This window comes from Gallus gallus, chromosome 2, assembly GCF_016699485.2.
Source record: "Gallus gallus isolate bGalGal1 chromosome 2, bGalGal1.mat.broiler.GRCg7b, whole genome shotgun sequence".
Taxonomy (NCBI): Eukaryota; Metazoa; Chordata; class Aves; order Galliformes; family Phasianidae; genus Gallus; species Gallus gallus.
The window spans coordinates 128,765,277-128,789,252 of record NC_052533.1 but is presented as its reverse complement, the minus strand read 5'-3'; the positions used below and the strand labels follow the sequence as shown (position 1 = coordinate 128,789,252).

The window sequence follows — 23,976 nt, the reverse complement described above, 5'->3', positions numbered from 1 at the left end:
CTGCTGCTCCCACAGCAGCACCTGATTGTGCTGCAGCCCCGTGTGGACTGGGACAGCTTACTGTCACCACCTAACCAGCACACAGCTCTGGTGGCCTATGAAATTTTCCAAGAGACAGAGCCGTTCTGTGAGAGAACATGGGACATAATGCAGCCATACCGCCACTCCCCAGGCTCCCATGTGCAGTTCCAGTGTCCAGAGGCATTTTCCTCTCTAAGTGGAATAATGAAATAATATTGGAAACCCAGTAGTCCTGTGAGAAAGAGGAGAAAGCTCCGCTGGTGTTCCTCTCCATGAGGGTGAAGAAGTGATGATCGGTTCACTAACAGAGTGAGGAGACTTCCGCTAGAGGTGGCATCTCACAGGGAAGGACAGGGTGAGATCTAGGGAAATGCAGACAAATTTAGGGAAGAAACCAAGGCACACATTCTAAAGAGCTGGGACAGTTCCTCACTAGCAGGTTGGCCCATGGTGCTGCCTTGGAAGGAGTCTCCTTCCCTTGAGGTGATTTCTGTTGAGCCCTAGAAAATATCCCACAGCTCAAACGGAAGTGATGGGATGGAGAGCAGTGCCCTTATTATAGAAACATGACTGATCAATGGTTTCATTTGGCTTTTGAAATCCTCGAGATTACAAGCAGCAGCAGTGCCTGCTTTAAATCATGCTATCTCCAGCAATGACCCCAGCCAAGTATTCACCCATTTTCCTCTTGGCACCTCCCCTTTTTGATCACCAAAATCCTTTGAAATGAGGCTCACACACTTCTTTTTTTTTTTTTTTTTTTTTGAATGCTCTGTTTTGTTTTGGGAATTGCAAGGAGAGTTGGTGGTGCCTACGGATTAACACAAAGGAGCAGAGGGACTACTCAGCACAGCCTGCCAGCTGCGCTCCAGGAGCTCAGAGCCTCAGGAGACGAGGGCAGTGCCTGTGTGCTGTTTCAATCTTCACAACTCTGTTTGGCCCTAGAGAGTACATCACCTCATCTTCGCTCACCCCTGGAGGCAAGGTGAACTCCTTCCTGACTTTTTTGTAGTTATACTCCTTCCCTCGTGTAGTGGTGTGGGCCTCCTCGTGCTCTGCCAGCACCTGGACCTTCCTGTCCTTCACCGTCACACTGACCTCCTCTGGGTCAAAACCCTTCACATCCATCACTGCTAAAACCTTGTGGTCTTGGGAAGCATTGTACATCCTGTTCAGTTTTCTCCGTACACTGCAAAAAAAAACCAAGAAGAGAGCCCTTCAGTCCAGCTCATGGAGGAATGGGTGGATCACTATGAGCTCAAGAAAAGCAAATAGAAACCACTGGCTCCATTTTCAAGTGCAGGGTGATGCAGAGCACACACGATGGTGTTAGTCCACATCTGCAGGTATTGGTGGTTGGGCACATTTCAGTGTGTCCTCTTGGGATGGGACAGCTGGGAATTTGAGATTTCTATCACTTCAACACAAAGCCCAGTGCTCTTTTTCATGCCTTATGAGCCCATGTGCCTGTGTGCCCATGTCATGCACTGTCCTACGCTGCAAATGGGTGGTTGCAATAGATCCCATTTTTTAGTTAGGAGAAGGGGAGAAGAGACACATCTGGTAAAAAAATCACAGAAACACTGCTGTGGAGCTGGTCTGGAGACTCACTGACTTGTTAAAATGATTTCTGCCACTGTCAAACATCAAGTCTGCTTGACCAGAAGCAAGGCTCTTGGTCAAACCATGTGTGGAATGCACAACAGAAGGGTTGCCTCTCTTACCGCAGCTGAAGAGGACAGAAGGCACCACACTAAGAGGACAATGTGCCTGGTGAAAGAAGAAATGGGGCCACAAGAGGGGAAACAGGCACGGCCACTGCAGTCAGAAATCCCAGCACCATTTGTGGCCCATTCAGCATCAGCACTTAGAGCCTGCAGTGACCAGCGGGGCACAATGTGTGTGAAATGGCCGGGGACCTCCCATCCCTCCTGGTTTCTCAGGGCTTGGCCAGGCCTCAGCTCAGGCTGAAAAGTTTTATCCCTTCCTGCAGAGCTGCCTTTTGGATTTATCTGTACTGACATCAACTTTAATCTCCTCTCACAGCCTTCAAACCACCACAGAAGCGGTCAGGACCCAAATTTAGAGATCCCAAACCTTGTCCCTCCCACGCACACCGATGTCAGCCTGCATCCTCCCGCAGGGGCTTACTCCGACCGCTGGCCCAAGCCATGCCACAGCCCCAGGAGCCATTACCTGGCCAGGTCTCGCTCCACATCCCGTATGGCCATCACAGCCTGGCTGGAAGCTGTGCGAGGCCATGAGCAGAGGCAGGAGGGTGGTAGGAGGTGGCCGCAGGGGCAGCAGGGCAGCAGCTCCTCCCGCAGCTCCTGCAGGTGCTGGTCCAGCAGCTGCATGTGCCTCTGCATCTTTCTCTCCATTTGCTTAAAATCCCACTCGTGGTCCTCCAAAAAGCTACTGAGCAGAGACATCCTCAGGCTGTGACAAACTGCATCAGTGCCCAAGTGCTATTTGCACTTGGGAGAGTAAAAAATTGTCCGGAAAGCTGCGGGCAGGTGCGAGCTGCGGAGCAGAGCTGTAGGTGCTCCTGTAAGTCTTGTGACTTAGGAGGGAACCCTGTGACGTCATGGGCCTGCTGGTGTGTCACAGCTCCGTGGTGTCCCAGGAGAGCTGTTCCATGCGTCTGGGCTGCAAGGGCACATTGCTGGCTCACATCCAGTTTTTCATCTAGAGCTCCCAAGCCCTTCTCTGCTAGGCTGCACTCAATCCATTCATCTCCCAGTTTGTATTTGTGCGGCACTTGGCCCAAAAAGTCCTGTGTGACTTCTAGAAAAACTCAGAGGAGATGACATGAATGGGAAATGGTTTCCGTTTTGGAAAATTTGGGCTTCAAGGACTTACTTATAGCAGGTTGTGCATCAGTGTATACTGAAGACTTCAGCAGAGGCAGGGACAGTTGCAAAGTCGTGTTGGGGCAGGCGGGCTGCTGCTGGCGGTGCGTGGTGCAAAAAGTCAGCCTGTGTGGAGCAGAGTGAGCAGAGAGCTTCCATCACAGCATGGTGAAACCCTTTGCCTGGGTCATGTTGTGCTGCAGCACATCACTGCCACTGGTGGGGAGGTCAGCGGGGACCCTGGGAAGCAAAAGGGAACAGGTCACTGCCGAGGATGCACAAGGAGCACACACCAAAATGCTGGTGTTTCATTTGCAAGAGTGAATTCAAACATTCCACTAACTTTGATTGATATGTACCTAATTACATCCACATATGCCAGCAAACAGTTGTTAAAAGCCAAATGCTTCATACATACTTAGAGGGCAGAACTTCTCAGCACAGCGCTGTTCCCAGCAGTGATGCTCACCAGCAGCTTCTGTCCCGTCATCTCCAATAAGTGCTGCAGCTGAGACACAAACCATCCTCCTGCAGACCGCCACACAGATGCTAATCCCAACCAGAGCAGCAGCATCCCTGCCTCCGAGGCATCTGCAACGCAGAGAGAAGTATGGTGTGTTGTTTTCCTGAGGCAAAGTATGAGTTTGGCTTTTCAATAAATCAAAAAAGCCAGCTTATTTTATATTGAATAATTGTCTCCTCTAAAAAAAAAACAACAACAACAACATTGCTTTATGCTTTATTACTCACAAAAGGCATTGTCTTTTTTTAGTCCCAGGATGACTGTTTTATTTAAAAGCTGAATTCAAAGACTGTGAAGAGTCCCTCCTGAAGCAGTTTGCTTACATTTGCTGCAGTGTTCTGTCTCTGAAGCTCTGGCGGTCCGGATCTCTCCAGCCCCACACGAAGGAGGCTTTCAGGAGGTCCCTCTCCTGTGGCGGGAGCCTCAATCATATTTCACAGAGGATGTTTTGTTTGTCCAATCCTATCTGAGGGCCACACAGCAAGCATTGAGAGAACTTCTCCAGTTATTCTGTTGTCCTGGTAGACACCTCTGTGAAAGCGGGCCACCACGGCCCCCCTTGCAAATGTATCACTGGGCACTTACAAGCAACAGCTGGCTGGCGAGGCCAGACAATTTAATGGTTATGTTTTTATCATATGTTTTATGATGTTTGTATAAAGATCAACGTGATGGTGATAATAATCCTCACTGCCACTTCCTAAGCTCAGAGCAGAAGTTTGTACCTGCCTTGGCTGCAACAAGGGGATCTCCTGACTGTGTGTACCTGTTACAGCCTCCAATGGCTCTGGAAGGAGGCTGCTGCCTCTTTCAAGCACTGAGCTCTGTTTGCAGATTACAGTAGGTGAATATTGCAAAATTAACTTCAGCATTGTCTCAGCCATATGTGATTTAGGTTGTGGATGTCTCATCCCTGGAGGCATTCAAGGCCAGGCTGGATGTGGCTCTGGGCAGCCTGGTCTGGTGGTTGGCGACCCTGCACGTAGCAGGGGGGTTGAAACTCGATGACCATTGTGGTCCTTTTCAATCCAGGCCATTCTATGATTCTATGGTTATCTTCAATAGCATTTCCATATAGGTTACTCCTGCAGATGTAATCTTTAGGAAAAGGACCTCAAAAGCAGCCAGCTCTGGCTCTTTTGGCAAATATTGGCAGGGGATGGGTTGCCTGGTATGCCCCCTCAAGATTCCCTTCCTTTGAGTCATGGCATTATAGAGAAACCCATGGTCAAAGTGGTTCAGATGAACACCGTGGAGTTCACTGTGGCCAGACCTGCTTGCTGAGCAACAGGCACCTCTGTGCACTTTGTGGGTAAGCTGGTGGCCATAGTGTCCATCACGGGGAGCTTCACCTCTTCCCACAAAGCAGAGCTAACGGTGGCCATGCCCTCCATTGCTGGAAGCTTCACTCATCCCATAGAGCAAAGCCTGAGGCAGGTGGAAGATGAAGGTCCCAGTTCCCATCTCTCTGCAGCCTACCTTCAGACCAGGATGAGGGCAGCCTTGTGTCACCAGACAAGGACAACATGCATGCTTTCCCCAGCAGTGAGCTCTCTCAGTGAGATCAATTCCCAGCCAGCAGGAACTGTGTCCTGCAGTGACACTATATGCAAGTCAAAAGATGTTTTCTGGGTGGCCAGCCACCATCAGAGCACCACCAGGCCCTGCAGAGCACCCAGAGAGGCTCTGTGCCCATGGCAGTCAGTGGAGGACACAGATGTGAGGTCATCATAAAGCAGGGATGTGACACCTGCTATTTTCTTTGTGTTGCACAGATATGGGAAGGACAAGAGTCATTTCCAGGTTAAGAAGATGCACAGGACAGACACGAGGAGCCTTGCAGACGGGATTGCTAAGGAGGCATCTCTTCAGCAAAGGTGCCATGAGAGATCCCCAGCCTTCACCTCCCACCACCTCACACCACACTGCTCTCTCAGGGCTATATTTAAACCTGCTCACTTCAGTGATCTGCTTTATGTCACGAACCACAGATGCAGCAGATCCTCCATTTCCAGCTGGGGATGGAGGAAAGGGAGGGCCAGGCTGGGAGGGCACCTCTCAGGGCAGCACTGTGGCACACCATGCCATGTTGCATCATGCTATGCTATGTCACACCCCATCGCACCGCTGCACCTTCAGCCTGCAAGGCCACCTAGAGAGCAGATGAGCTGTGAAGGCAGCAGAGGAACCATCAAGAGACGATGCAAATGGGAAGTGTGGCCACACCAGCTTGAAACAGCTTGTGCCTGCTGCTTTTAAGCAATTTCTGAATATACACAACTCCGTAATGAACGGTTAAGCTCCTGACTCACAGGGAGCATTTAAGTCATGGAACCAGCTCACTCCTGAGGCAGGCTGACCTGCCATGTGCCAAACAAGCCTTTCTTGATGGGCTGCTTCCATGCGGACAGAGCCATGTCCGCTCCCTCCCTTCCCCCCCGCTGGCAGCAGGCTGGGCCGTGAGAACCCATCCAGGAAATGCCAGGCAGTGTGAGTAATGCCGCAGTGCCTCTGGGATGTGTCAGCAGGAGATGGGTGCTGCACAAAGGGAAGCAGTACCGCAGCTATTTCCTCTGACTGCAGGAGAACCCGCCTGCTCCTCTGGGTAAATGTAGGCAGCCTGGCTTGCGTCATTCCGGCAGAGCTGGGGACTTCTCAGCACAGGGAAATGGCATCCAGTTCCTGTGGGCATGCCCAGCTGGCCCAACTTGAAAGAAGCACCAGACACGGCTGAGAAGGTGTGTGATGGAATTGCTTCTGGATCTCGTTAAGTCCACCTTAGAGGTGTTCTGCCTGTCATTTCAAGAACCAGCTCTGCTGCTTTTCTCAGACAGGAGTGAATGGCTTCTGCCACCCCATTTGTTATCCCAGCAGCTCATGTGGTGGACCTGGCACAGGGTTTTCTCCCGGGATTCCTCTATGGTGTGCCATGTACTGCTGTGGGTGAGATGTGGGGGCTGCTGGTGACACGCTGATACGTGAATGCTGTGTGTCACTGGGAAATGAAGAACTACCAGGTTAAATCTGCTGTGGTGTTATGTGGCATCAGCTTCATGAAGTTAAGGTGATGCCCACTGAAGTCAAGGTGAATTTTGACTTCTGCTAAGGTCGGGCAATGAAACATATTTGGGGCTGTCAAGTCTGATATCAAGTCTAAAAGGCTGTTTTGAGATCATTTGTTCACATCCTCCTGCTTCAAGTTTGCTGCACACCCAGGGAGCTGTGCAGCCATGTCTGGCCTGGCATGGGGAGGAGGGGGGGTGGGAGGAGGAAGGAGCACATCTACCACAGCATCCTTCTCTGATCTGACCCTTGTCAGTCTCATGGGTGGTCGTGAACTCACTCCCACTGCGATAATAAAAGCAATAGCATTCCAACTTGGCTAAGCCAAACACAATTTAGGTTCTTTGTTTCTTTGTTTCAGAGCCTTTTATGGTCCCTGCCTTTCAGGATCTTCCTAACACCCATGAAGCTGAGAACTTTGCTCTTAAAGTGTAAAAGGAGAGTTGAGGGAAAGTCGAAGGTGCCTTTCATGCACAGAATGGTGTGGACTGTTCAGCATGACTGCATCTCCCTGTCCTCAGTGAGGAGCTGGAGACCCCTCAGAGCCCAGTTTGTCAGGACAGCCCATGGAGACTTTTAAGAAATTCAAAATGACTCGAAAATTGCAGAAAAAAAAAACCAACCAACCAAAACAAACTCAAACCAACCAACAAACAAACACAAAACAAAACAAAAACAAATATCAAACCCTAAGGGCTAGAAACACTGCTGCCTTCATTGCCCTTCCAAACACAATGCCTAAATTAACCTGATCTTTCAAAGCATCTCTTAGCTTCCCTTGAGCAAGAACAGATCAAGTACAGCAAGTACTGATCAATTCAAATGGTGTTTGGTCAACATATTTTTAGACCTACCAGCTTCTGATAGCGTGTCTGACATATTGATTTGCAAATATCAACCAGAATCTCTTAAAACTCCTGCCACGTTATTAAGTGTGCTTTAGGGCTCTTTCTTTAAGCCTGGTCTGTAATAACCCTCGTATGGAAAGCGCAATGTTGTTTAACTGAGAGTGAAATCACAAACAGGGCACTGCAGCCACACACCAAAAGCAGGTAACCATATGCTCAAATGGATAATAATGATCATTTCCCCCTCTCCTGATTTCCATATGCAATGGAAGTAATTAGCCGTGTAACTGTGCACCTCTGTGCCCAGCCAAGCGGTGCTGAAAGCCTTGGAGCAGACCCAGGCAGCCGGCTCTCAGGCTCAATCCGCTCCTCTTTCGAGGGACGATGACTTCCTGCACAGAATGACGTCCTGGGGATGTTATTTCTGGATTCCCAATACACTGCTTACGGAAACAGGAGAATCCCTTGGTATCCTCTTGGTTTTACCAACATATTTAACACTCTTTAATCTTCATGGGAAAAAATATTCTCATTAGATCAAGAACTGGGTTTTTTTTTGTCTTTCTTCAAGGAATTCTTTCTCCACTTGAAATTCATAATGGAGCAATTGAGTTCCCTCAATTCAAATTTAAATGATTTGTTGAATATTTTATAGTGACTTCTCACTCTGCTGTTCAGCCAATGTTAAAAGAGCTGCAGTCAATGTTAGAAGGGTTTCCTTTCCCTGATTTTCCCAGTACTGTCCTAAGGTTCCCTCCCTTCAAACAACCCTTCCCGTGACATCTCGGTCTCTCTTTCACTTCTGCGCTCCCACAGGGACTTAGCGGTGAGGATCTAAGAGCAGGGGCACCCTTCCATAACCCAATTCTTCCTCCTGACTAGGTCTAGTCACCAGACAGAAGAAAATGAGTGTTACCTTTCCTATTTATAGCAAAACAGTTAATTAATTGCTGACTTGCTAATGGTATTTTCAGTCTACCTTTGCATATTTGAACACAATTAAAGGAGTGACAAATCTCTCTCCAGAAGATTTCAGGTCACTGCAGAATCCAGCATCTGTGCTAAAGATGCATTATCTCATTTCTTCATGGGATCGTGACTGGAACATCCTGCTGCATCATGCCTTGGAGAGAAGCCAGTGGTGTGCCCATCTCATCATGGCATTTGCACTCATGCACTAGGCTTGCCCTTAAAGCCTCTTCTAACCCCACATGTCTCAACATCCCCACATTAGCTCCAGTTCTGCTGGTTCGCTGTGGTAGCCTCTGGGACAGCTCAGCCTGGTTACACTAGATGATCTTACAGGTCTTTTCCAACCTTAATGATTCTATGAGTCTGTGTTGTGCAGTGTGGGCCATTTGGAAGATACACTCACAGCAACAGCTTCCTGCTGACACATCATGGGGACCTAGGGGTGATGCTACAGAAAGGCTCCTCTCTCTCCCTCCAGTCAGTCTGTCCTTCCCAGAGGCAGCATCTGAAAGGTGCTGTACTGCTTAAAGAGAACAGCCTGCTGCTTACATTGAAATGCCTTCCCTCTGCCTCAAACAGAATTGTATCCAGGCTGCCAACATTTCTGTAGTGCAAACAGAACGGCAGCAGTAGTTTTCAGACCCTAAAGCTGCTCTGAAAATCCCCTTGTTTCCACTTTTGTTTTCAGCCAACATTTCAGTATTCCAGCTGCTCCCGTTTGGTTCAAATAGCTTGGCAAACTGCAAGCCTGGAGCCCAGAAGCAATTTAAAGTGTGGAACAACTGAAGACAAGTGCTGTCTGTACTTTCCAGCTCTCAGGTAAGCAGAAGAGATGTGTGGGTGCTATGCAGCAGTGCACAGCTCGCCCTGGAAGGTGTGAGCTCAGGATTGGTAACAGGTGCCAAGAGCCAGTGGCCTCCAATGAGTCTAGTATGGAGTGCATTTGCTGGATCTTGTTCTTCCTATTTAGGCATCTTTTCTACCTACATTTAAATAAAGAAGATGCTATTCTCTATAAAAATGCATTTTATGTTGCTAGTTCGTAGTCTGATATCCACTCTGACATCCACTTCTACTAAGGACACTCCTCAAGAAATGAAATAGATGGCTGCTGGTGTAGAAATTAATGTGCTAATGTGATGTAAGAAAGAACTCTCATTTCTACAATATCCATGCTTACTTCGATGGAAAAGTGTGCATACTTGCATAGCCACCTTTTGTTTTTCTCTCTGCATGATGAAGGTAAGGCCTAGCCACTTGTCAGAGAAATGCCAAGGTTACTTGAATGCTGGGGAAGTCCTTTGCATTTCAATCAGGGTTTTCTGGAAGAGGACCAGAAGCATCTGATGGGATGTGCATGGGAATTCCCTTTGCAGCAGGCTGGCTGGGCTGGCTGCCCTCAATCACTGCAGGCAGAGATGTGCCTGCCAGCAGCATCACTGTGCTCCTCCTGCTCGCACAAGGAGGCTTGAGGTTGTGGGAATCTCAGAACTCAAATTTTCTTGGGAAATTTGATTATTTCAAACCTCCTTTCACTCCAACTGAAACTTAGTATGAATACCAAAACAAGATTATTGAAGCCCTTTGCTTAGATGCCAGTGTTTTGATATTTTATGTGATTCAAATGAAGTTGAAAAACATTGAAGGTGCTTAATAATTCTGTTATATCTCAGTAAAAGCTGTGATTATGTGAAACATTTCCAATCTCATCTGTTCAGTTAAGGACTGAAAACAAACAACTAGTTTTAATGAGAACTGAGTGATGAAATAATCTTACGTCATTCATCAACACTGGCTGAGCACTCTGGATCAACAAAGACGCCTTTTGCTTGTGGTCACATCTCAGCACCTACTTCATGTCATTCCTATGACAGCTTCTCTCTCTCTATGAACAGAAGAGGCATGGGCTCTGGCAACATAAATATACAGGCACCCTAATTCTGCCTTCATTTTCTCAAGTTTTCTTCCCTGATCCAAGAAGGGTGAGCAGCTCTTGCTTGCCCACAGGAAGTAAGGACTGTTGCAGCAAGGTGTAGAGATGGCAGTGACGAAGGGTGAGTGGTGTAGCAGTACAGGTCCTACCTCGTGACAGGGACATCCTTGCCAGTGGTGAACTGGAAGCTGTATCAGCCTTACCTTCTCCACTGAGTCTATCCCAGGGCCATAGATAGATTTTATCTATGGTATCCTCAAAGCAGCTGTAAATAACCCCGTGGTTAAACTGAAGAGCTCCTGGCAGCTTGTTTCGGCAGCGCTAGCAGCAGTGGTGAGCTGAAGGAACAGCTGGTTGATGGATGAAGGAAATACATCTGGGCACAGGCTGGGCTCTGAGAGATTCAGCACTGCGAAAGAAGAGGTTCCTCAACTTACGGATTTTTATTTCATTGTATTCGTTTCTTTTGCTGGCTTTTAATTTTGGGAACAGCTGCATAAACAAAAACTGAATCATCCCCAAAAGTAGCCAGACCCGAAGGTACAAGGGAAGATTCTACATGCTGTGGATCTTACAGAAACAGGCTGGAGCTTCAGCAGTGGTATTACAGGCAAACACATTACTGAACTGCAGTTACATGCAGAGGAGAAAGAGCACAAAATGTCTCCATGAAGTGTTGTTATCCAAGACTTGTATGAATTGATTTTCTTCCTCTGTGGGTAATTATCAAATTAAATGGCTTCAGAATAGAAATTAGAAAAATTCTGAAAGATAAAAAAAGGTAGCCTCAGAGCTTAGCATCCTCTCCCAAGAAACCTGTGAAGTCTCGCTTATAACATGAGAACTATAATTTAATTGTATTATACATCAGGCTGGAAAAAAGGCACAAATCAGGCTGACAAGCACTTCCAGACACCTGTGATTATAAAAATCCAAGCTCACAGCATGAGCCCTCTCCAGTCACATCCATATGGCTTTATTTGTGAAATAGATCAAAGACCAGATAAAACCAGTGCTCTGATCAACTCTGCTTTTAAGGAATTCGGAATCCCTCTGTATGCCACTGAGTACAGTTTTAATTATTCCTTTCTGCCTTTGGCAGCAGCACTGCTGGGACATACAATCACAGAATCATAGAACCAGGAAGGTTGGAAAAGACCACTGAGATCACTTAGTCCAAACCGTGACCCATCCCCACCATGCCCACTAACTCGTGTCCCTCAGTACCACATCTACAAGTTTCTTGAACACCTCCAGGGACGGTATCCACCACATCCCTGGGCAGCCTGTGCCAATGTCTCATCATTCTTTCTGAGAATAAATGTTTCCTAATATTCAACCTCAACCTCCCCTGGTGCAACTAAAAGCCATTCCCTCTCATCCTACTGCTAGTTACCTGGGAAAGAGGCCAATCCCCACCTCCACGACCTTCTTTCACACAGTTGTAGAGAGCAGCAAGGTCTCCCTTAAGCATCCTCTTCTCCCAGACTGAATAATCCCAGTTCCTTCAGTCACGCCCCATAAGACTTGTGCTCCAGACCCCTCATCAGCTTCACTGCCCTTCACTGGACACGTTCCAGGGCCTTGATGTCTTTCTTGTAGTGAGGGGCCCAGAACTGAACACAGTACTTGAGGCGTAGCCTCAGCAGGGCTGAGCACAGGGGGATGATCACCTCCCTGCTCCTGCTGGCTGCGCTACTTCTGATACAAGCCAGGATGCCATTGGCCTTGGCCACCTGGGAATACTGCTGGCTCATGAGGCAGGGCCAGAGTGTGACTTCTCATGTTATGGAGGAGTTTAAAATAAAGCCTGCACCCTGATGAACCACAGCAATCACAGCATATTGAGGCAGCACTGATCTCCCAGATCACCCACTGGTGTCAGTACCAGTGTCAGGCTCAGGTCTAGGGGATGAGATAATGCTGCCCATGCACATAGATGCTGTGGCAATGAACAGGGTATGGGGTTGCTCTGGCATCCTGCCTCTGATGGCTGCTGACTGTGCTGGATGTTTAGGGGAAGAGTCTCTCCAACGAGGGCTGTGTTGCTGCCTTGCACCCTGACGTGAGCTGGATGGGAGCTGCTGGGCTACGTGAGCAGCTTTGCTCCTATGCCAGTCACTTCTTCCTTCTGCAACACCTGCATTTTAACCTGCCTTTCCTGTTCTCCTAGCTTCTCAGCAGCTCTGCCTTGGAAGCATAACTTGCCTGGGTGCTGCTCAGCACCAGGTGAATGAGGGGAGCTGGCAGTTGCGTGGTGACACGTTCCCAGGTGGCTGCAGAGGTGATTCACACTAGGAGCGCAACTTTCCTGCAGGGCAGCTGTGCCTCTTGAAGGGGCACCACAAGGCAGGGTCCATGCAGGGCAGGGGCAGATGGCTCCCACCTGCAGCCAGCAATCACTTTGACCAGGCCCACACAGTCCCCATCAAACCTCTACAGAACACACATCCATTCCCATCTGAATTTCCTTTGAGGCAATGAAGAAAGAGAGGTGATCCCAGGGCATGATTAATCCCTGTACAGCTAAGCCAGTCAGGTCCCTATTTCTCCCAGCTGGCTTCAAAGGTGCCGAGCAGCAGCTCAGGTGTGGGCACTCACACTGCAAAACAGGTGAAATGAATGTTGCCTTCTGTGCCCCAAAGTATGGGAGCTGAGAGTTCCTGGATGTAGTATTCCTCTAGCTGACACCATTGGAAAAGCAATCTATGCAAGTGTGTGATCTTTTTTGACATGCAGAAAAACTGGCCTGAACTAGGAAAGCTCCAGATGTTTCTGTAGATCTTGCAAAATGTTGATGTTCCAGAAGATATATTGGAAGAAAAAATATATACCTTTTAGAACTAATAGCTTGGTTTCTGCCACTACAGCATGTCTCAGAGCCCTTCCTACCCAGCAACACAGTCACATAGCAAACTAACATTGCTAGACCATCGAGTGCAAAGCTAGTCTAAACCTGTCAGTAATATCCAAGGCTGATTCTATGCGTTAATTATATGTTGTGTAAAAAAAGATTTCCTAACAGCTTTTTTTTTTTTTTTTTAAGTTAAACTGAAGATTTGGATCTTTCTTTTTTTATGTGTCAAGGGACAACAAAAAGCAGAATGCAGGATCCTTTAACAGCTGCACTTCACATATTGCATATCAGCATATCTCCTCCAGGGTGCCTCCCTTGCTGTGAATTGAATCTCTGTTTTGAAGGAAATCTTTCTTCAAAGCAGCATCCCCAGGCCTAGCGCACATTCCTGGTTTCTCTTAATGTATTGCATTCTTTGAAGGAGCGCAGATCCCAAGGCTCGGCTTTTGTGTGCTAAGGGCTTTTAGCTGTGCCAGGTCATCTCAATAGATGGAGGTCTGGGGAACATGCTGGGCAGTCTGTGGTGATGTAGAAAGGATGCACACTGGCAGAAGGGGATTTTCCAGGGCTGCAGTAACACAGGAGTCCCACACATGAGAAATTCACTGAGACTTCAGCCATGGCCATCCTGCTTTGCTTATGGTGCTCACAACATTTCATGATTCTGTCACTGTGCCTCATGTCTCATATCTTTGGAAGTCTGTTGAGGAAGTGCATAGATGAGCAATCCTAGCAATACCTGAGGTACAGACGTGTCTTATCCCAGTCACGAGTTGTACTGACAGATTACTTACTAATGAATGAAAAATATGTTCTTGATGATTTCCCAATCTTTCAGATATCAATTGCCTTGAAAAAACAGGTTTGAATGATCATGTTTAGCTAAGATGTAACCATAGGAAAGTAATCCAGAGTTAAGACAATTAAGATATCATAATTATGGCTACTTTGCAGAAATGTGGGCAGTAACAGCCATTTGACTTAGTGGACCTGCAGCCTTAACATCTTCAGTTCATTTGCCTTAGCTTTCTGGAGCATCCTCGTGCAGGAAAAAGCCATACTAGAGGTGGCAACAAGCTCATGGGAAACATCTGCTGGCAAAAACCATCCTGAGGCCAAGTGCCACAGAGATGGGGCTCCGTGGGCTTGCTTCCAAAGGGCTGTCCTGACTGAAAGCTACCTCATTTGAATCTCAGCACTGGCAAAGTTACAGCACAATTTCCCAGGAAACAAGAATCTTTCCTAAGAACCTAATGAAGATGACTACAGGTATGAGCCAGCAAAGCTTCCTGTGCACAGAGGTCCAGCCTTCAGCAGCAGTGTGGGCAAGGACCTTCATGTTTGGTCATCAGTGATGGCTCCTGGAATGTTTTACAGCCCCTTGAAGCTGCACGGATTTAACATGGACTGTGAGGCATTTCCTGAGGTTTCATTTAAGGAAATGAATGTGGACTGCAGTTTCGCACATTTTTTGGGAAATACACAGGCTGGCAGGTGGTTACAATTCTCCTACAGGTGCCTGTACTGCAGACTTCACAAATGCATCGTAGAGGTTTCCTAGCAACTTCCTTTCATGGTCTTTGTGCTCAAATTTGTTTTGAGATGTGGGCTTTCATAAAACAGCACTTCTGCCTATTCAAACAAGTTCAGTTCTTTTCAGCTGGCAGGGCAAGCACACTAGCAGCAGTACTGTCTGATTTATATCCTTTTCAGCTGCTCCCTCCAAAACTAACAAACCCCCAAACTATTTATTAGAGGTGGTAGGTTTCTTACTTTTTCCACTAACCAGTTCTACTGCTCAAATTGCTGAGTAATTGAAAAACTCCAGTTTTTTTTTTTTTTTTTTAAGAAGACATAGGACCAATATTTCCTCTAATCTCTGCATTTATTCCTTTTGCCTGTCTGAAATAACTGATGTTGATTCTGTGCTTTGGACAACTCTTTCCAAATACATGACAGCAAACCAAAGCAGCTAACCCTTGCTAACCTATCTGTGCACACCAGTGCACTCAGTTTAAAACTGTCAGTAGGTTTTATTTAAGTCTGTCAATGTACTGATAGCATCCAGGTTTGAAGACATTGAAGTGTTTATCCAGGATGTTGTGCCAGCTCTAACAGCTTGCTCCGACACCTTTAGCTAAAAAGGAAGTGAGTGAGCAGTTTGGCGAGCACAGCAAACCTGAGTTTGGATGTGAGGGCATGCAAATTGAGAGGAACCCAAACTGCCCCAGTCTCCTCGAGGAGCTCTGAGACATTGTTTGTTACTGAAGTCATTCACTGCACAAACACATACAAAGATAGCAAAGGGGGAAAATATCCCTGCATCATTTAGCAGCTAGAAGATGAATGGCAAGTGCCGCTGTGTATTCATTGGCCCCCTGCTGTTCTGGGAGCTCTCCCTGTGTTGTGAACAACTGTTGTGCCAGAGGAAAAGCCGGGTCAGGTACTCCTGCGTGCAGCCCTGGGTGGGACCTGAAGCTGCCTGACACTGAACACACACGTGCTGGTGGAGCTTGCTGTCCCACCTGAGCGTGGCTGGGCTTGTAAGCGGTCCTTTCAAAGCCACCCTGTGTGAAACGAGGCTGGGCTGCTGCTATGACTGGCTTACCTCTGCATCAGGCATCCTCTCCAGAGATTAGCTGCACATACACCCTTGTGTGCATTGGGAATTTGCCAAATCCTGGCATTTGTCATGCTTCACTGCTCTAAACCATTGTATTTCTTGCTTAAGACCAATGTTTGCACCAGTGCAGCTATGTCAGCTGTTGGCATCAGTTGCAGAGACCAGGGCAAGATTCCAAAGCAGATCAGGACCTGGATTTCTATCAAAACCCATCTGTTACTGGTTGAGAGTCATTCTCACTACCTCTTTATCTGGGTGGAACGATGAGCTACTGAACTCATGAACCACCACAAAATGCAACTCTTTATATAACCCCCCTTCCCAGAAAGTCACGGTCACTCCTTTATCTTGTGTTGCCAATCCAGAGAGCTGGGATGACTTCTTGACACTGCCATTTGTTTTCAGAGTTGCTGACACTTGAGAAGGCAATTTAATATTTCTCCCATGACAGTCACTTCAAATACTCTGCAAACAACTCGCATTAAACAATGGCCAACAGCCATGACACTTTTCCAGGCTGACTTTGGATATAGCTTGTGTTGGGCAGGAGCGCAAGGTGAGCATTGCAGCAATTTTACCTCCTATGTCGATATAAAACCAACAGCTAATCATGGTGTGCACAAAGGTTAGCCTCGTGTCACAAGTCTTGTTGCAGAACAATCGTAATTACAGCTATGAGGTCTGACGAGTGTTCACGCAGTACTACTGTTCAGGCACTTGGCAGCGAGCTGTAGCACAAAGAGTTAACTCTCTGCTGCATGCCTCTAGAAATCTGCATAATGCCTTGCATTTGGCAGCTCATTTGCATAATTTAAAATGACTCTTTTGTCTCGGAAATAAAATCTAAAACATGGCTTCAGAAATAAGTGGTAGATATTAACGCTTCACATAATAAGAAGGTTCAGCTCAGTGTGTTTGTCTGAAGTCTTCAACTAGGCTTGCAAAACCAATTTTTACAGGGAGCTGTTGTTTCTTTGCTATTGCAGAGCCTTGAGCGTTCTTCCCCGGTGCCATCTTGGCTGCCCGCAGCCAGCTCTTGTGCTCACACTGAGGTGTCCTGCAGTGCCCCAAAGACCCCAGGGAAGGACACAGCTCCCCAGGAGCGCAGCTGAACTAAACCCTGGCTCTGCTGACAGTGGAGGCTGAGTCTGTGCTGGCTCTAAGGGAGATCAGACACCTGGATGGAGCCTCCTGTCTGCATGTGACTCCCACCCCCAGCTTGGAGGGCAGTTATGAGGTGCTTGCTGCTGGCTGAGCTGCATGCCTCAAAGATCCTTGCTCCCTCACTTTAGGAGACAGATGTAAAGCATGAAATCTTCTCCTTGCAGTGACTCTTCTGTGTAGAAGAGGGGACTGTTAACCTCACCTGGCATTTCAGCATGTTTTAAATGCTGAAAGCCTAAGAAATCCAAAACCAGATGGTCCAATACACATTTAACTTTCAACCTGTCTGCAATGGCCACTACTGGAGCACAGCTGATGCCACCTCAGTGCCTACTGTTCCCAAACAAATGCACTTCCAGCCCTAGAAACCAGGCAACACCAGAAAAACATTCTCAATTTATCTTTCTCACCTCTCCATGCTGCTCCTCTTCCTCTGGCACTTTGCCTGGAGGAACACCCGGGGACAGGAAAGCCTCAGCCCCCTCCCTGCAGGCACACAGAGCAGCTCTGGGAAGAGCAGGAGGCAGATCCGGCTTGGTTTGGGCAGCACGTGCAGGCTGTACGGGGAAAAGGACAAGAGAACGTGTGCAATCCTGAGTGAATAGATCTGTCAAATGCTAACAAGCTTCTGCACAGCACGTTTAGCTCAGCACTCCTTTTGTCTGGCGCTCATAACCCAAATTCAGATGAACTCTGACCTTTCACGTGATGCCCTCCTTTTTGAATGCCCTCCTTCAGACTTCAGTGTCATTACAATTCTTAATAAAATGCTTCAGAGATGATCTAGGGACATCTTTGTCCATCATCACATTTTGCAGCAGCTAACCCTTTAACTGAAACTTCGGCCAAAATTTAGCCAAAGGCAGTACACAGTGTCAAGAATTTCAGCCCAAATTAAAGCCTGATACATCTACAGACACGCCAGTTCATTTCAGTTTACAGCATGAGGCAACACTGATTGCAGGTGAAACCACCTGTACGTTCAGGTAGTAGCAGATAATTCTGTATTTGCAAATCTGCCTGCCTTTTCCTGTTAACTACCCACCCATCTACACCCAACACATACACAGGTGTGAACCACAGACAGGTGTTGTAATTGCTGTTACCCGCAATAAAATGTTCATCTACCGGTTAACGGTGTCCCTCCCCCCCTGCAAAGGAAAAAAAAGCCTCTCAGAGTTATTTATTTGGTTTTGCTTTACTCCATTCATTTCAGTAACTGCAGAAGCAGTTCTCTGGTCTCTCTGTACTGCCTCTATTCCTGCTTGGAGCCCCCCCACTGCTTTTTTTTTTCCTTCAGCATCATTACCACAGAAATCCTAAAGCTTCATTTCATGGGACTTCCATCAGTTAAAGCTGTCTCTCTTCACAGGAATCAACATATATTTTTCTGACATTTAATCACTTGGGCAACTGGTTGAGATGACCTGGTGCAATTATGTTCTCAGCTTGGGAATGTGCTACTGGGATAGAGGAACATTCAAAAACCAGCCTTCCTGTTCTGTGTAAATGTCCTTGGTGATTTAAGGGGAAAGAAAACATTCACAGGATTGCTAGCAGAACAGTAAGATCTCTCCTGAAAGCAAAGCCCATCATTTAAAGAGAATGGAAGGGTCCAAGAGATGAGCTTTTCACTGCTGGAGTGCTGTGTTCAAAGCCATACCTGTATGCCCTCAGCCAAAGCCTCCAGCTGACTAATATGGAAGAGTTATGTCAGAAGGGCATGCAAATTTGCAGCCTCTGCGTACTCTCATTCTAGAGGCCAAATTTCTCCCGAACAGCCACTGTTTATCACTTCTCAAATGACACAGTCTCTGGTTTGCTTAAAATGCCAGCTGTAAACAGAGGCTGCTCGGGAGCTGTTCCACAAGCAGCTCGGCTTCCTCTGCGTGTGCCTGTGTTATCGCTCACATCAGGAGTCTCAATTTGAAGCTGGCCTTCAGCTCAGTCCTCCTGCTGCCATTTCGATCAGTCTGAGCACTCAGCCCGGCCTCCTTTGGGGTGAGACTGGACAGAAACCCATGCTTCAGAAAAGGCGACTGGAATCCAAAATAAATGTGAGAATCACCTACTCTTTCTTTCCGTATTATAATCAGCTGTCAGTGGTAGGTGATTGTTTGACGACAGAAGACCAGAGGCCAGAAAATTAGCACACAAAAAGTTAAATTCTGGCTCCACCAGAGCCCATGGGATAATCCACTTGATTTTGTACTGCAAGGTCTCCACTGCCAGTAACAAACTGGCACTGCAATAATTTCTGAAGATGGTACATGAATCATGGTGATTCTTTTTCAAAGGTGCCATTTCTGAAGGTAAATATGGTTAAGGCAAGAGTAATGAATCCAACCCAATGGAAGATAGTTCCATTCCCAGTGGAATCCAATTTGATGCAAACTAGCTAAACTCCACTTTTCCATTGCCTGCATAGAAGCATCTGCCCAGGTGACATAAAGTTGCAGAAATATACCCATTGCATACACTGTGTCTGTGTGCTCTCTACACACTGCCTCCCAAGCACAGAATCAAAATGCTGTTGTCCGTGGCCACCGTTCTGGGGGAGTTCAGCTCCTGCAAGATGCTCAGGAAGCCTGGTGAGCTCCTCTGCTTATGCTAAGTCACACTGGTTGGTGGATGGGTCAGTTCATCATATATGGAAGCCATCACTTGAACTCTGTGGCTGGCCCTGGTCAAGAAGACATCCTGGATGCCTGCTCAGAAGGAAAAGGTATTTAGATGTGTTCTTGTGGGAGCTGGCAGACGGGGATGCAGGTAAGGGGCCATTAACAAGGGTGAGGAGCAATGCCAAGTGAAGGCTTAGGGGCAGTAGACAAAACTGCAGTCCACCAGATACTGATGGATCTACAAATTGTACTGAGTACTGGCGGAAACCTCACCTCAATTCCAGACACACTCCCTAACTGGGAGAAAGTAACTCTGAGCACACAAAAGAAAGAAAAAATGGGTGCAGAATTCTGATTTCTAATCCAGGAGTCCTTCACTGCAGAGCTGGGGGAGGAAATGCCAAGCGGATGAGACAAGAAAGGGGAAAGGAGATTGGGTATCTGCATTATCACTTGATTTCAAACGGATGCGTTATAGTCTGTGTGTGGTAGCAAGCACTACATGAGCAGACTGTGTCGATGTGTCTGGCTCACAATGTTAATTTCTGAACATCTGAGCCTCTTTCAGCCAAATTTTGGCATAAGGCTGGTCTCAGAGGTCTCCGCTAGCTTCACTGACCCAACAAAGGGAAAGACTGCAGCAGATTTCAATGCTTTTTAGATACTGGAGAATCTACAGAGCAGAGAGCCATGGCATGTACTCTACCAGACCCACTGTAAGAAAAAAATTATGGGAAACAAGTTTTCATCAACTCTGAGCCTTACTAAGCTACCTTATTTTCTGTGGCCTCAAACAACAATCCTTCTTCAAGATAAGCATCATTCTGATGAGAGAACAAAGAAATGATTTTTGTCGTACAGTAACCTTGTCACTATACAGTCAGGTATAAGTTAGAAAATTAGAGATTATAAACAATATCTGGCATCTATTGCCATCAGGATGAAATTTCAGCTTTCATAAGTCAGCAACATACTAAAAAACTCAGGCTATTAAAATCTGAGATGAGAGCATGGCAAAATGTAATCCAAGACAGCAGAAAGCAAATGACAACCAGCACAGACCTCCACACCTGGAATTCTTTGATTCCTACCGTTAACTCGCAAACCACGCACAGCTAGTTTAAGTATTGCAAAACACACCAATGTGGTTTAAGAGCTTCATATTCCCACCCCAAACAAAATACTCGTACTCTACGTAGACAGAAGCAGTGAGGGACTTGCTTTGCTTGGGTTTGTAGCACAAGGTGCTGGGAACAAGATTTCTTTCTTTGTAGTGCACTTTGCTGATCACTCTAAAAACTTCTGTTCAGTCTTGGGAATAATCTGGAAGCTGAAGTATTCTACAGAGCATTCTTGTTGACATTTCCAAGAATGCCGGCCTCATTTCTTCCACAGCAAAATATAATGTTAAGCTGCCAGCCTGATGTCATCTTTGTTGACATCTGAAGTCAACAGCCTGGAAAATGCACAGTAGGGTCCTCCTTGGATGCCTGAGGCTTTTGCTTTTGTTCAGGGCCTCTTCCCCTACATCAGCGTGCTGCATCAGCAATGGGTACCACTGCCGATGGCATACCTGCCACCATCTGCTTCCACTGTTTACAGAACAATGTCCCTTGCAGTCTTTCCACCCCAATCTTCCCACTTCTACCGAGTCCCCTCCATTCAGGACTAACAGACTTGCAATAGAAACCTGCAGAAAACACAAGACCTGCAGCTGCGGAGCGAGCAGAGCAAGCTGTTGGCAATAAGCCTGCCCTGTGGCATGCTTTTCAGAAGACGTTGCTGGTGGAAAAGTTCCCAAACCATCCACTTGAGCTGGGCGTGCCTTCAGCAGAGAGCTTCACAAGATGGCCTCCAGAAGTCCCTTCCACATCACGTGCTTCTCTGATTCCAAGAACTTCAGATGCTGATGATTATCAAAATTCCAATTTCAGACACGACCACAGTAAGTCCACAGGAGTTCATTTATATGGCATTTCCAAGCTAGCAGAAATTCAAATTAGACAAAAATACCAGCAACAAACTTGTTCTGCTGGTTGGGTGTTGGTGTATTTTTAGTTGCACCTTCACAAGGAAGCGTCTTCGTTATCAGTAGGCCTGAAAATAGCAACATTTGTGTGCAGAAGAGTTGTGCAACAAAGGGAACTGAATTTCTTAGGCCAAGACATAAATCCTGTCATAACTATACCCTTTATAAAGCAAGAAAACGTGGCTGTGTTCTTTTTTTCATTACTTACTAAATACAAGTTTTTTGATGTTGTCATCCAACAGACTCGGACAATCCAGAGGTCTTAGGAAAAGTCAATTATATTGAAGTCCTTAACAAACATAACTGAATGAGCAGTTCTACAATCAGAAAGCAACTCTATTTGGATTCACTTCAGAGGATTCAAAGGTCCAACAAACACCATCACCTACGTGATCCTTACATAAGAAATACATCAGTGGAAGGTACTCCAGAGATCAACTGGTAAAATATAGTCTTTCATCATTGTTATAGGGTGCTTCTGACAGTATGCTGAACCTTCTGTTGTGTTATACATTCACATCAGAATAACAAATGTCAGCTGAACACTAGGATTGATGTCCTCTCATCTACACATAGGATTATCTGCCATTTGAGAGAAGGTATAAACTCTTAGAGTGAACAATAAAAGCCAAGATCTGCATTACTGAAGTTTATTCTGGCTCTGAGCACAAGTTCCAGTGAAATCAATTTTTTCTTCCCTTTTGATTATGCTGAGTGTTTGTGTTGGCACAGCCTTAGGCAATGGCTAAAACTGAGGTTCAGTCATAATGTAAAGAAAGCCACAGAAAATGACTACTTAGAAATGCCAGCAGTGGACTGCTGAGCCCTAACAGACATATGCTCCATTTGGGCTTTTCCTGCTCTTTTCCTGTCCTTCATCTAATAGGTTTCCATACCCCATTAACTTTTAAAACTTGCTTGTGAAGGGTGGAAGGAATAGAGTAATTGAAAGTAATTGAAATCTCATCCTTATGCCCAACCCTTAAGAGAACTCCATTGCACAAGTCACGTTATTTGGAAATGTCAGTGCTTTGGAAACTAGGTTTTAATCCTAAGAGCAAACATAAATTAACTGTATCTTCCCAAGTTCTACTAAATATAGTAGAAACATCCCCAGGGATGCAGCAAGACCTACCACAGGGCTTCACTTAGCCCAACAGCTCAACAGAAAAATGACTGCTAAAAGGAAATACGCGATTACTGTCTGTAGAAAATAAAATAAATACAAATTGAGCTGCCAAGTTTTTCAGGTGACCATTGGAACACAGCAGAGATTGTGATAAAATGGCTGTGGTCGAGATAGTTTAGAAGAAATCTCCCACTGCAGTAAACAAGGGGAATACTTGAGGGAAATCATCAATAATGATAATAAAGCAGAACAAAACAAATACTGTGCTACAAGCAAACACAACACTAAGTCATCCAGAAGGTCCTAGCCCCGTTCTAACAGAAGAAGCAGGAAAAAAAAAAAAGAGTAAACCGTGGATCTGCCTGTTTCTAAAAGCACAGCTACTGTATTGTCTCAGCAGAAAGCAGAATTGATCACACTCCATGCCCTGTGTATTGCTAGAAACCTGTCAGGCTCTGCCTTAACGACAATCTGAGTAACTTATACGTATTCTTTCAGTACCACAGCCACCCGAGAGCAGACATATGGTGAAAGAGAGCCGGGCTCCCGGAGGACGGCTGTGCCGGAGGAGGGCACGGGCTGCAGAACGAGGCGGCCCAACGGCCCCCAACGCCCGCAGATTCGGCAGCGGGAGCGCAGCCGCACCGCTCGGGACACACGAGCCGCCACCCACGGAGCCGGGCTGCGGTAACTTTGGACCGCTGTCCCGTGGCCGCGCGGCTCTTCCCACGCCAAAACGTTCCCGGCTGCTTCTCCCGATTCCCGCTCTGCCGAAGATAAACACGGCTGAGCTGCAAAACCAGCCAACTGCAGTTGTAAAGACAAGAAGAAGCCAGAGCCGGGCACAGCCCCAGCCCAGGTGTTGGTTTCTATAAAGGCAAGCAGCCGTTTTGCTGACTTTGTTACTCAATTTCCAGTAAGGTGAGATGGCAACGCGCTACGCGCGGCTCCTCCCGCTCAGCCACCTCAGCGCTCTGGGACGGAGCGCTCCGCGCCGCACGGCCGCGCTTTCCCCGGTGTGAGAGGCGACTCTGTCAAGGAGCGGCCGGGCCACACGTACGCAGTCAGTTCCGGAACGCGAACCAGCGCACGCAGCGGGCGGGGAAACCCCTCGGCCGGCGCTGGGGCGGCGAACCCCGCCCCCAAGAGCTGCGGGCGGCCCGCCAGGCGCGGCGGCTGAGAGGAGGCGGAGGGGGGGAGGGGCGGCTCGCGGGGCTCCCTGAGGCGCGGGACGGGCTCTTACCGCCCCTCCTCACGTGGTCTACTACGCCCCTCGCGCATGACGTCACCGCGCACGGCGCGAGCCTCCTACCTATCGACGGCGGTTTTAGTGGAAGGGCC

General features: G+C 47.2%; 1 protein-coding gene across 10 annotated transcripts; it reads right to left on the bottom strand.

Annotated features, from left to right (window-relative positions):
• Positions 1–762: 762 nt before the first annotated feature.
• ODF1 (outer dense fiber of sperm tails 1) lies at positions 763–23,925 on the bottom strand. Of its 10 annotated transcripts, none has more exons than XM_040696386.2 (5): positions 23,696–23,925; positions 17,267–17,413; positions 3,292–3,464; positions 2,218–3,113; positions 763–1,210 (listed from the first exon to the last, which is right to left on the bottom strand). In XM_040696386.2, exons 4-5 carry the CDS (start codon positions 2,451–2,453, stop codon positions 898–900), a joined length of 549 nt encoding a protein of 182 aa, XP_040552320.1. In that variant the 5' UTR covers positions 2,454–3,113; positions 3,292–3,464; positions 17,267–17,413; positions 23,696–23,925; the 3' UTR covers positions 763–897. The 10 variants fall into 10 exon arrangements, with proteins under 10 accessions (XP_040552320.1, XP_040552321.1, XP_040552319.1 ...); XM_040696387.2 differs by having other exon boundaries at positions 3,343–3,464; XM_040696385.2 differs by having other exon boundaries at positions 3,343–3,464; positions 23,879–23,925.
• Positions 23,926–23,976: the final 51 nt, after the last annotated feature.